The 13,474-nt window shown below is 44.5% G+C and overlaps 1 protein-coding gene across 3 annotated transcripts in view; it reads left to right on the forward strand.

The window, feature by feature from the left end:
* sema5a (sema domain, seven thrombospondin repeats (type 1 and type 1-like), transmembrane domain (TM) and short cytoplasmic domain, (semaphorin) 5A) overlaps nt 1-13,474 on the forward strand; it is a 117,990-nt gene that overhangs the window by 73,480 nt on the left and 31,036 nt on the right. For all 3 annotated transcript variants that reach the window (XR_013079377.1, XR_013079378.1, XM_076761222.1), the window contains exons 11-15: nt 32-239; nt 2,089-2,206; nt 5,032-5,213; nt 5,876-6,019; nt 9,939-10,086. Coding sequence is in view for 1 of the 3 variants with exons in the window: in XM_076761222.1 (XP_076617337.1) it covers nt 32-239; nt 2,089-2,206; nt 5,032-5,213; nt 5,876-6,019; nt 9,939-10,086 (800 nt within the window). In the remaining 2 variants the exon portion in view is untranslated. The remainder of the gene's footprint in view (nt 1-31; nt 240-2,088; nt 2,207-5,031; nt 5,214-5,875; nt 6,020-9,938; nt 10,087-13,474) is intronic.

Below are 13,474 nucleotides of genomic sequence, written 5' to 3' on the forward strand. Positions count from 1 at the left end.
ATCCTCTCCTCCCCCGCTCTTTCTCTTCCAGATTATGGTACAATCAGAAAAGTGCTTTCCCCTCTCAATCTGTCCACGGGGAGCTGCCTATTGGAGGAAATCGAGTTGTTCCCACCCAGGAAGAGGCAGCCGATCCGAAGCCTGCTGATCCTGCACAGCCGGAGCGAGCTTTATGTGGGTGTGAGGGACCAGGTTATCAAGATCCCACTCAAGAGATGCAGCTACCACAAGAGCAGAGAGTGAGTGTGTGCACGAACCAGCATCATTAATCTCAATGGAAACTGTCAAAAGCAAATATGCACACAACGAAGTTTTAAAGCGCCCTCTTTCACAAGATGCTTTTTATCTGAGAGGGCCAGGCCTGCGTGTTGGTCAGGGGTCTTTGCTGAGATTTAAAACCCTGTAAATCAGCTTTTGTCCGAGCCACTGGAGGTGCCCACGGCTGCCCTCTGTCTGTCCGTCTCACTGTCTTCCTCTCGACGTCATTGAACCGGGCTTTTTTCAGCCTTGTGTGCAGTTCTGCTGCAGCTGTGTGTGCGTGTGTGTGCTTCACAGATATACTGTATTGAGTTTCTGTCTGTCTGGAAGACACTCCGTCAAGGCATAAATATTGGGAAAGAAAACCCGAGACATAGGCCAGGGTGTGAAGACTCACCATAAGATTGGGATCCCATCCATCATCGCACGCAGAAAAAGGCATCATACCTGCATTCCTTATCTCTCGCACAATGAGCTGTTATTGGAATACACAGAAGAGTTAAGGCTTCATGTTACAGCTGTGGCTCTGTGATATACGCCACAGCAATTATGACACTTCATCACCTCTTTCACAGCTTTTTCTTTTCCCTTTTTTTTTTAGGAGATGGCGAGAGAGTCAGAAAAAACAGACGAGATAAAAAAACTAAAAGCATGAATGCAGACTGGCAGCGACAGTACAGGGAGAATTACTGAGTTCATCACTGACATTTCTTTGAGGTTTATGTGTTTGAAATATTAGAAGGCAGTCCCTCTGTTTGGCTGTGTTTGCTGTGTGGCTCACTGATGGGTGGTGTACAATCTGCAAGGCCCTTAAGGCTCTCTGAAAGACAGGTATCGGCTTATTCTGTCTCCTTTTCATTCTGCACTGCTGTCGTCACCCCTGAAATCTTTGTTCGCAACTCTGCTTTTCGTTAGCCACCCAGACGCTACGTCAGCCACCCTGTGTGTGCGTCTGAGTGTGCGTGAGCGAATGAATGTTTGCCTTTCTTCATTTTCACACGGATGGATGCATATGATCTTGTGTCCTTGCATAAGTGCACTTCGGTTTTGTGCTCAGTTCATTGTTATGAAAGCCACGGACAACTTTGGTTACATTTCACACGGGGGCCACGTCAGGCTGCACTGATGCTTGTGGCTCAGAGATATGTCATTGTGCTGTCACCGCAGACTCGCATTTGCATGAAAAGAGTAACATCAGGCTTTGTATTGCGCTCAATAAACAACCTGAAGCAGATACGGCAGAGACAGATCCAGCTATCTTTGCTACAGTATCCTCGCAGCGAATATTTGTCGGGCTGATAAGCTATTTGAGTCGGAATTATGTGTGCGTATAATCCCGGTGCCTGGCTGAAGATTACCTGAGAAATCAGTCCACACATTGTGTTAAGACATAGTTTTAGGATGCTGATGCATTGTAAGCACTGTAAAGCATCGCCATAGTCTACGTTCATAAATAAACACAATTAACCTCTTTCTCCTGCCCTTCTTATCTCCGCTCTTCTCTGTCACTCGAGTAGCTTCTCTGTTCTCTCTTCCGTGTCCATTTTCGGCGTCTACGCTTCTTTCTTTCCTTTCCCCATTCTCTCCACAACTTTCTCCCCAACCCTCCTCTCCCATGTTATCTCGAACGTTTCATATTGTTACGTCCATCATTTCTCCCACCACCTTATCTCCCAACTTGCTCCATAATCCCCTTTCATTTAATCTCCCTGTCTAAACCTGTTTCATTTCATGTCCTTTCACAATGCGGAGCCACTGTATCTCTATTCACATACGACAGCTCAATAAAAGTCCATTAAAAAGTGAACTTTATTGTCTTTGTTCTTTCAGAGCCTGCGTGGGGGCCAGGGACCCGTACTGTGGTTGGGACCTGTTGTTGAAGAAATGCACCACGCTGGAGGAGAGCGTCAGGATGAGCCAATGGGAGCAGAGCATCACAAAATGCCCTGTGAGTTGCTACCTGATATTTACATTCCTCTTTGTGGTTCACTTGCTCATTACTGGCTTCCTTTGCTGTCCCCGCTTTGAAACTTTATAGTTGGCCGAAAACACTGTTACCCTTCCTCTGCCTCCGCGTGCTCCTCTTTACGTGAATGTGATACTGACATTCATCTGCTCTCCCTCTGAAAGATACAGCCTGCTCTGTATTCTCTCCGTACTCTCACAACTTACAAGCAGCAGCCCCTAAAAGCAGCCTGAGAAACGTACCCTCGCCATAGAAGGGCATCTCAGGACTGAACAACTTGACTTTAGGAGTGCGACGTGTACCCTGGGCATGATCTAGAGCTCTGCCTCAATCATTCACCTCTGACTGCTTGTTCATTAACAAAACAGCTCTTCCATTTATTTTAACGTGCACCAAATTCGGGAGCAGTATTAGGGGGAGGTAAGCCTATCAATTTCAGCACGGCTCTGCTTTTTTTCAGCGTTTCGCAGACATCATTTTCAAGCCAGTCACAGCAGAGAGTGCCGTGTGCCTTCGTACCCTTTAATGTGGCTTCATGTTCAGAGGAATATTTGGCACTAAAGCCGCCAAGCACCCAGTGGCATCTGTCAGCATAGCTCTGGCAGAAACTTGGCCAACGCTGCATCCACATATGCATTCAGATATATATACATGGACCCACACAACCCATGCATGCATATGTGCATAAACAGATGCACACATTATAATTTCGCCAAGTCACTACTGGCTGCAACTCAACATTTATTTTCTGATGCTGGAGGCTAAAACTCCTTCAGCCAATTGGCCAATTTTTCTGTCGCATTACTACATCAAACATAGAGATGCTTTCATTTAAGCTATTTGAACCTGAAACTAGTTAGCTCATAGTTAGCTTAAATGTATGTGTTGTAATGGGATAGTTTTGGGAAATATGCTTATTTGCTCTTTCGCTTAGATGAACTGATCTACCACTGTCATGTCTGCAGGATAAATATGAAGCCGGAGCCAGGAAACGGTTAACTTAGCTGAGCATAGCATGGAAAATAGATAAATAAATAAAACAATCCACACCTCTGCAGCTCATTGATTCGCACGTGTGCTTAATATATCACCTGTGTGATCGTCTGTACGAAGTTGAACTGTCTCTTTATTTGTCTCTGTCTCCATATTTCATTGTAGCTGCCAATCCTGTAGTTTTGATTTATTTCCATTTGGCCACATACCACTGCCCACACTAGCAATGGAGTATGTATTTACTCACTTAACCTTGGTCTAACCAGGTCCAATCCATTTAGAATGAGCATGAATTAACTCTGGCAGTAATAACTTTGTATGCTGGCAGACAGAAACAGCTATACAATAGCGGCTTGTGAATCCAGACCAGGGTGGGAAAATCGTCTGCTGGCAACATTTCGATGCCAAGACGTGAAAACTGAAAAACAAGAAGTTGTCTTTTATCGCAGTTAGTGTCTCACTCCCTGTGAGTCCATTAACAGTTCTGAAAAAGGCTAAACTGGCTGCATGTGTGGAAGTCTGGAGCTGGAGGCCAGTCAAGGGTGTGCACGCTGAGTTTTGTTGTGTAGGCAGAGACAGGAGATTTGCTTTACCAACCTGTTCACAAACGCCATCTGGCACCACAATCTCGCATCAATATGGAAGCAAGCAACACATAGTTTCTTTACGGTTTTAGGCGAGGCAGTCTTAGCCAGTATATGTTTTCACTCACAAATGGAAATTTCTCCTCAGTAAGTGTTTTTGAAGGAACCCATTTTGCCTGAAAGTAATTTTTAATCAACCCCCCACTCTAAAAATATGAAGTTAAAGTATTCTTTAGGATTAAAAAAAAGAAAGACAGCTGCTGCAATTTCAGCCTGTGAAGAAGAAGTTCTAATCCACATAAAAGACAAGTGCTTTTCATCATACTTCAGAATGGAGCTGTCGTCCTGTGTCTGGTGTCCTTTCTGTTCTGCTTTAATTTAATGAAAGAAGCATATACTTTTCTCACCAGTAAAAAGAGTTTTTTACTTACTTATATGTATACTTTAGGTACAAATACGCAGCATTAGATAGATATTTACATGTATATCGACATCATCATGCCTGTCTCTGTGTGGTTGTTTGCTTTCTAGGCGGCCCTTTGATGCAAATGTTGTCCGTCTTTGCAGAGCGTCCCCCATTTAGGCCCACGGCAGAGTTCAATTACCAATAAGAGCGGAGGGCAGGCTTTATTTCTGCTTCTGCCAAAGCAGCTGATGGTCACGCTCTTTTCTCCCCTTGTGAAAGTGTTCTTTGCATTTTTAAATCACGGCGCTGAAATGTAGCCGCGACATGCCTCATATCATCTGCGGCTCTGAATCTCACGCCGCTGCTTTTTTGTATTTAGCTCGTATGCCCAGGGCATCACTCGTAATTCATAGCTCCTGTAATATCAGAGCCTTCCTGTTTCATTCTGTTTTGCTTCAGATATCTATTTACGCTGCCACTTTTATTTCCTCATATTTCTGTCTTTTGAATGTGTCCATTCACGGCATCGATTTGCCTTTCTGAATCTCTTTTGCTATTCTGGAATCTCATCGTATCTTCCCCGTGTTTACAGCACATTTCCATCCATGTAACTGCACAATTGTGGATGTGCTATGTGGATGATGTAATGCAGTTGTTTTGCATCTATTTGAGGGAAATTGATTTCTGCATCCATCGTAGTAGCCGTGGGCTGCGTTTCCCAGAGCAACACATCCCTGAGAGCATCAGTCTAATGCGACGACCACTTTGTGAGAAAAGCCATTACCCTTAAATGCTTTATTTTTTGCCCTTGTGGTTGCTAACAGATCCGCAACGTGACTGTCGATGGGGGCTTTGGCGCCTGGTCGGGCTGGTCCACATGTAGTCATAATGATGGAGGCAGCGCGGGGTCCTGTCTGTGTCGGACAAGAGCCTGCGATAACCCCGCCCCGCAGTGTGGGGGCCAGCAATGCTATGGCATCAGTGTGGAGGTCGCCAACTGCTCCAGGTAAATTCTTTGGTGGTGGTCTGTAAATCTCTCTCCTGTCTTTCTTTCTTCGATGTTTCCATAAAGAAAGGTTGATGGTGAGACACAGGAACGGGGTGGATATAAAAATCTGTACACTTCTTCCCTGAATCCTCACACCCGCTCATCAGCAGTTCATTTTGGGGTGTTGTATATTCAGTGTCAGTTATTTTGGGCTAACAAGTGTTGATTGGGTGTTTCTTTTTTCACCGATTCAGCTGATAAGATGCCGATATTAACGCTTAAAAACGAACTGGAAAGCGCTTGTGAATATATGCTTGCATGAAAGGATGAGGATCGTTATTCATTCATTTATCTATTGTTGTTTTAGCTGTTCATCTTTTAGTCTAATTAATGTCTGAAAGTAATGATAAATGCTTATCACAAGTGGCCAGAGCCCAAGATGTTAAGTCTCCAGTGAAAAAGAAAACGACAGCTAATCATCATATAGGAAAGAAACGCAATTCAAACTGTGTTGTGAGCCTTCCAACGAGGAAACAAAGACGACCCTCGTGGTGTGATCAAGTCATGTTGTAGCCCCGTAGTTAATATCTTCTTCCTCCAGCCTTGTTGTGGTTTTCTTCCAGCTTCTCCGTCAGCGGTTAAAGTAGCTTAAACTGATGTTGCTCTGTGTGTCTCCATAGAAACGGAGCGTGGACTCCCTGGACTTCCTGGTCTCCCTGCAGCACCAGCTGCGGCATCGGCTTCCAAGTCCGCCAGCGCTCCTGCAGCAATCCGACCCCTCGCCACGGCGGACGAGTGTGTGTGGGACAGAACCGCGAGGAGAGGTGTAACGCACACGCACACACACACACACACACACACACACACACACACACACAGACGCTTACATGTTCATACATTCGTTCACATGTACTGATAAAAGCAAATATGTGTGTTTGGTTCTGTGTGCACGTCAAAAAGAGAAAAAAGGCATTTTGTTCCACAATTTGCAACCTGCACTTTGAAAGTCTGACTTTGACTGTGACTTTTTCTTTCCTTTTTTTTTTCTTTTTTCTGTCAAACTTTGTGACAGCCAATTAAGGAATGAGTGGGATAGGCCTGCGCTGGGGTAATTATCTGGCTTTCACACACAGACCGAGTCTGCGTTTTGAAGCTTTGGAGGCTTTGGCGTAGAATAATCGCCTTTTTAAAGATGTTTGTGTGGTTTCTAAGCAACCTTCAAGGCCTGAAAAAAAAAAATCTGTTTTTCAAGGAGAGAGCATGCGAAGAAGCACAAAGAGACACAAAAGCAGCCCAGGTAGAAAAGGTCAAGAGCTGAGAAGTTTTGCTCGTCTCTCAATTTGCTCCAGATATCTCAAACGTCACCGTTTGCCAAATCAGAGGAGGAGTGAGGAAGACTGTGACAGAAATCTGAATTATTTCAGCTCCTGAACAGAGAACGGTGATTCTTAATGAACTGAGGCATTCTGCCTCATGCTCATGTTTGTCATCCAGCTCCCGCCGCTCACCGGAGGTGGAGGCAGAAAAAGTGCAAATAAATACAGTTCAGAGGGTACGTGGAAGAAGAAGGGAGAAATAAATGGTTACCAATCGTTACCACGGCAACAGAAACAGCATCGCAACAGACAAGTAATTGGATACGGCCTTCAAGGATGAACCTTATATTACATCCTTTTTTCTCCTTTTTTTTTTTTTTTTTTGCTCTTTTTCATTTCCTCTCTCTCTCCTCTAACCTGCCACCTTCCCATTTTGTACTTACTGACGCTCCTGGTGGAACAGTCCTTCAGAAAAGGACTCTGAGGGAAATATATGGAGTGACCACCGCAGTCCACTTACTCACAAACTCACACCTAAGAGCTGAAGACCATGGGAGGCCTAGAAGCAGGTCCTGCCACCCCCTCTATTTCTTTCTGTGAGCTTTAATCTCCTTTGTTTCATCTCCCTTTCCTGCTCTCAGTTCCTGCTCTGTTCAGCTATTTAAAACACCTTAGGCCAGTCAGGGGGCCAGCTGTGAGGGCTGGAAAAGGATCCTCGTGAGGGAGGAGTGAGAGGAGAGGCGTCTTTGTGTGTATGCGTGTGTGCTGATGAGCGACACAGACGGATGAACAGTAAGGCAGAGTAATAGGAAGAGAAAATGTGTTAACAGATGAATTATGCTGTGTCAGTTCGAGTCTGCCTGAGGGAGAAAAAGACAGGACGGGGATGCTCGAAAATATTTGTGTGTGTTCAGTATGAGCATATCCAGGTGCGTCATGCATGTGGATCGCAGATGCTTTGAAAAACAGGGGAAAGCTTCTCTTTGGATGTTCAACCCGCGTAACGGTGTCCAAAAACTTCCACCACATCTGTTGTTTATAGTTACCCATGTGTGAAATAGGTAAAGTCTTCTGACAAGCTTTAATCCGCATAGCATGAAAAGAACTGGCATTTTATCAGCTTTTGCTCACCGAACGGTTCTTTTAATGCCGTGAAAGACTTTTATTTTATGGGGCACAGGCCTCCTTTCAGAGGTGTTAGGCGTCTGCAGCGTGCCTCAAACCTCACTTTGTTCTTCCCATGTTGCTTCGAGTGCCCTGTTTGGATTAATGCTCTAGGCTTACGCTCCAGCATACACATGGGCTGAGCTCATATGTACACAGACACACATTTACAAAACTAAAAAACACTCAAAGTCCAAAGCTAAACCCCTTTCTCTCACCTCTCATCTATTCTGTGTGTATTTTAGCCAACAGGCTTCCCATAAGTTTGGCCCTGATTGTTTGCAGCAGGCAGAGCTTTTAAAGATAAAGCAAATGTTCTGAAACCGGCCATGCACGCAGCGCTATGGGCTTAAATCTGGCTGGTTAATGTCTGCATTTATGAACCTTCTGTTGGTATTTCCCTCAGCATACTGACATCATCCACACTGCTTACTCAGCCTATAGCGAGTAATTAGCACCGTTTTAGTCCGATCAGCTCGATGTGTTTTTAAAGAGAGGAGAGAAGGATAAGATGGACTAAAGCCTCTGATTTGTCTGAAATGATTAAAGTGTGTATGATGACGATTTTGAAGCTCTAAATCTGCTTCGTATTGATCGCAGCAGCTTTTCATTGTGCTGTGGTGCAGCTGGGGTGTTCTGCATCTTCATGCAAGCCTGCGTGCGTGAATTGCTGTACGTGTGTGTGTGTGTGTGTGTGTGTGAGAGCGTGTGCTCAGGCTTGTACGAGATTGTAATCCACACTCTTCCTCGCTTCTCCGCGCTCCTCTTCCCCGCTGTATCATCCTGCTACAAGCGTGCAGATTAGTAAAAAATGGGAGAGAACACTCTGCTTGAAGGATTTTTACAACCAGGGTACACAGAGTGTAGCTTTGATTTAGCATGAACAATAGCAGAGTTTTTGGGAATCGTACAATGGAAATACCCAGCCCGAGCCTCTGGAGTGAGCGTATAGAGTTAAAGCTATTTTAATGGATAGAGGACTCAGTTTTCCTCAAAAGGCAAGCCATGTGCCAAAACACAACAAAATAGCAATAAAGGCTATTTAATAGGATGCGTAAAAGTTATAAAATAAATTATATGGCTCTAATAAGCCTGGCAATCGTCTGTCATTATTTTATAATAGGGACTGAGTAATTAAGTATTTTAGACATCGCAGTAATCCTGTCTTGTAAAACGATGTAATTAGAGATGATGCATGCATCTCGGTGGCTTTTTTAATTGGCTGTGTCAATGAATTATGCAAAGTGCGTATGCACTTTCATTAAGATTTGAAATTTTCTTACATGTGCTCTTGCAACGCTGGCCATTACGCCACGCACAGCAATGTACCACAGACCTGTCTGTCGTGGCAAGAGTCGATCAGACGTTCTGGTTCGCAGCGCTCGCCGTGTTCGCTGCACTCCACGGCCACATCAAAGAGAGCTGCTGGGGTTTGTTAAAGTTTGTTTTAAGTGAAGTTTGCACGCCTTTTCATACATCCCTGTCTTGTGGTACGAGCTCTTTGTAGCTATTTCAGTTCAGTGACACGGTTTCAAAAGCGTGGTGACGTCTTCACTGCCCTTCACATGTAATTTTAGTGTTCAGATAAAGCAGCTATTCCATTTTCCACAGACAACTCAAAAGACACTTCACGATCCAGTTGTGTGTTCTCAGTATAAGCTTATTGTCAGAGCTCGCAAACTCCCTCATATCTCTTCAAAGCTCATCATATATTTATAATAACCATGTATCAAATGAGTGCAAGTGAAGTGAAAGGGATCGCTCATGGTGACAAATTCACAGATAATTATCACCTGGTTCACCTGGCTCAGCTCCATGGAGCGTTTTTAGCATCTTTCAGCTCACTGGTTTGACTTTTGGGCCCACAGGTTTAATGTTTTAGTTCAGTCTCTCTCCCCTCTCATCAACCTCCTGGCAGCAGCTGTTTTCAGCTTTGATAAACCGTCTCTACACAACCTGCCCACCACCTAGCAGCAGACAGGCAAAGTTAACGACTAGCCGGCGAACCCTGTGAAGCGTTTAGCCGCTGAGGAGCCACATATTTCCCTCTGGAGGTGAAGGAGACAAAAGCAGATAAAAAGAGAGTTAATATCAGTCGTCTAGAAATACGACGAATTCACCAGCCACTCATTAGTAAAGCGTTATTTTGTGTCTGAAATCCATCAGCCACAATTTTTCCAGTTTGCTGCTGCTAGTTTTTGTGTTATAACCCATTTTTTTAATGTAGATACTGACCCCCTGCTGTCTGTGCTGTCCCTCCCAGGTACTGCAATGAACACCTGCCCTGCCCACCGCACGTCTACTGGTCGGCCTGGTCCGCATGGGAACGCTGCACTGTGCCCTGCGGCGGAGGCATCCAGTCACGACGCAGAACCTGTGAGAACGGCAACGACTGTCCCGGGTGTGGTCAGGTATGTCACACGAGACAATACCGCTCACATCTTCCTCACCGTCTCTGTCTATTCATTTTTTAGGACGTGAGCTTAAGTCATTTGATGCGATGAGCAGTCAGTGGTGATGAAATTGGAACATCTAACACGACCAAATCCCCTGGCTATATTTATACAGTGGCAGCAGCCATCAGATTTATTACCAAGACCTATTTAATACCACACACACACAGTAATCACTCCACATATGAATAGGCTTATTTTCTGCCGCAAAGCTTTCTCCAAAGCACGGATGATGCAAGGAAGTGTTGAAATACGAGCGTTGGTATTGTTGACAGAATTATGTGACGGATGTGTTATTTCTGTCACTGTTTTCACACACACACACACACACACACACACACACACACACACACACACACGCAGACCCTCGTCCACAGTCCTGGTAAAAATAAGAGAGAATGAACATGATCGCTGTAGCTTCTCGTGTCCCTCTTGGAAATGGATTAAAGAATATGGGTCAGTGTCTTGTGGATGCATGGGATCTTTGAAGTGTGTTTTTTCTTTGTTTGTTTGTGGGTTTTCTTTGCCATTGTGAGAGAAAATGTGAGTTTGGGATGGTTTAAGGAGAAAAGATGAAATGGCTAGTTTACATTCAGGGTTTAGAATTAATATTATAATCAGGATTACACATATTTATGTAAATGCATCTTATCACGGTGTCTGTGTGCATGTGGAATAAAGGGGTGGACGCTGTGTAAAACTGAAGGAATGCTGGGATGAAATTTGTTGAAAAAAAAAAAAATAATGATCTGCCAAACACTGAAAAAGCATCCAACGACCCAAATCACATTTAGCTGAAAAAGCACATCCCACAGGTTGTGTAATGGCCCGTGGTGAAGCTAAATAATACACTGCCAGCATTATGAAACATCCCACACAAGGCCTTGCAACCTCCAGAACATATATAGTATCTGATAATTGCCCATGACACATTAGTAGCGGCAGAACACCCAAATGAAAAGACTGACCTCCCATTAAGTCACAATTTAGCACTCACACCATATCATCTGCTGCTGTGTGTACCTACCTACTTTCCCTCTCACATACATTCCCATCAGATGGCAGCTGTCATAGTCCTGTCATTGCACGGCGACCGTTATCCTTGCCGAGGCATCCTGGGAATGCAGCGGCATTCTTGGAGGAACTCGGTTCAGAGACGTGCAGCGATGACGAACGTGAGGGAATCTGAGGAGCTCCTCACCGCTGTTCCCAAAAGGGGAAAGCCTGTCTTTGACTGACTGTAGTTGTGGGTATTTTTGATGTTTGGAGACGAGCTCAGGCTCACTGAGGAGGAGATGTGAGAGATAGTTTCTATTGGCGTCAGCTGAGGGGACAGTTTTGCAGTGATTACAGGCAAGGAAGCGACATGCCAGAGAGAGCTGAGTCGGGTCAGCGGGAAAGGTCAAAAGAGCACCTTGTTTCACTCACTCACGCTCCTTCTTCCTTTTGACACTTCTTTTCACCGCCGTTCGTCGACTTGTTGCCCCTTTCTGCTTTGTTTTGTTTCCTCATCGACTCCTTGTCTTCGAACATGGCGACATGGACTTAATTGGGGCCATTTCAGCCACCAGAGTTGTAATTACATGCAGCTTTCACGGACACCTTCTCTTTATTTGACAGCTTGGCGAACTTGTATTGTAGCTGCATATTTACTCAGATCAAAGAAACATTTGCTGCCTTTCATTTACAACTCAGATAAGGCGCTTAAGGACTGTTAATGTAGACAACTGCTTAAACGCCCTTAAGAAGTAAAGCTCAGGCGTTCAAGACGAGAAACGTTTGAAACGCCACACACCTGTCCGATAAAGCAATGATGGGAATATGTTTTAAATCTCCCCACCCCCACCCCCCACCCCCCAAAAAAAGTGAAAAGTGTGATGAGTTCATTTTTTTTATGTGCCATCTGTCTGTGTTCTCTTCCCCCGGACAGATCCATGTTTAATTAAACAGAAGGAGACCACACACACATAATCACACACACACGGTGCAGCTTCTGTCATCAGAGCTGCTTTTTTAGACCAGACGCCCCACGGAGACTGAGATGAACACCGTGTACATCTTAGACGTCGGTGCATGGACGTACATGTGTGCGTTCATGTTTACCTGTCAGGACTGATATCACCGCAGCCACCTGTGGTCAACTCCAGCCGTTTGGCAGACATTAATCGACAGCGGTGAGCTAACATCTGCTGGGTGTTTTACAGAGATGTCAGGCAGAGACTCTGCAAGCAATGCTCACTTTTCGGTGCTTATTTTTAAAAGTATACAAAGATGGGCTGCAGTTGGTGATGCCAGTCTCAGGTCAACGCCCCCAATGTGTTATAAAGTGTATCACTGAGCAAAAACATCTATTCAGTTGTTACGTTTTTGCGATTCTCTATTGATCCCTGAAGCAAAATTTTCAACACTTACGACCTCTCCACAGGGAGCACACAGTCAGATACAGAACAGCTCAAGTGAAGCCAGTAGGCATTCAGGTCAAGGACACTTCAGTCTAAACAAAAGTGTCTCGACTGACTTTGCAACCCCAAAAACTAAATGTTGCCACGCATGCAAGATTAAAAGAACAAGCTCCCTAGGTGTTTAATTTCCATCAGACCTGCCCTAATGTTGTGCCCTGTGTGTCACTGCCTCAGCAGTCTTATCATCATGGAAGTATTTAGTCCTGAGGTGCTCAGTGCCTCATTTTGCTGATGCAAAAGGCCACATGACTGCAACTTCATCAGTCTGAGCCCTGGTCCATGCAGGGCTGCTCCGTCTCTCTCGTTTCACTATATCTGCATTATAGGTTTGGGTCCCCAGAGGAGCGGGCAAAATCTGGGCTGGAAATAAACAAGGGAGGCTCTGGTGGCTCGGCAGTGATGCACTGTACCACGACTACAGCACTTAACCCCGTCGTCTCCTGTGTGGTGACTCAAAAAACACCGCGAGTAAAGCAGATGTCAGCTCAATCAGACAACCTTGGATGAATTGGAAGAAAAAACCTTTTTTCTTTTGCTTTTAATCAATGAATGATGATTCATTATTCACTAAAGGTTAGGTATTCTGAAAAGGAGGTTTTTAATACAGAACACTGAGAAGGTAAGTTGTAGTGTTGCTAAAAGAAAATAATTCATTATAGCAACCATGTTGAAACCCATATGCTGGTTGTCAAGGCTGACTGAGGAGTTAATGACAAGTAGATTAGGAAGGAATGGTGGTTCATGAGCATAGAAGAAAAAAAAAAAAACATCTATTGCTTTTATATTAACCGTGCTACAGTCAGTGTAGTTATCAGCTCTGAAGCAGAAATTAACAGAAAATTTGTCAGACTACTTGAATTTTTAGTGTACTCATTATATTCGTC

This window comes from Chaetodon auriga, chromosome 21 (genome assembly GCF_051107435.1).
Source record: "Chaetodon auriga isolate fChaAug3 chromosome 21, fChaAug3.hap1, whole genome shotgun sequence".
NCBI classification, from domain to species: Eukaryota; Metazoa; Chordata; class Actinopteri; order Chaetodontiformes; family Chaetodontidae; genus Chaetodon; species Chaetodon auriga.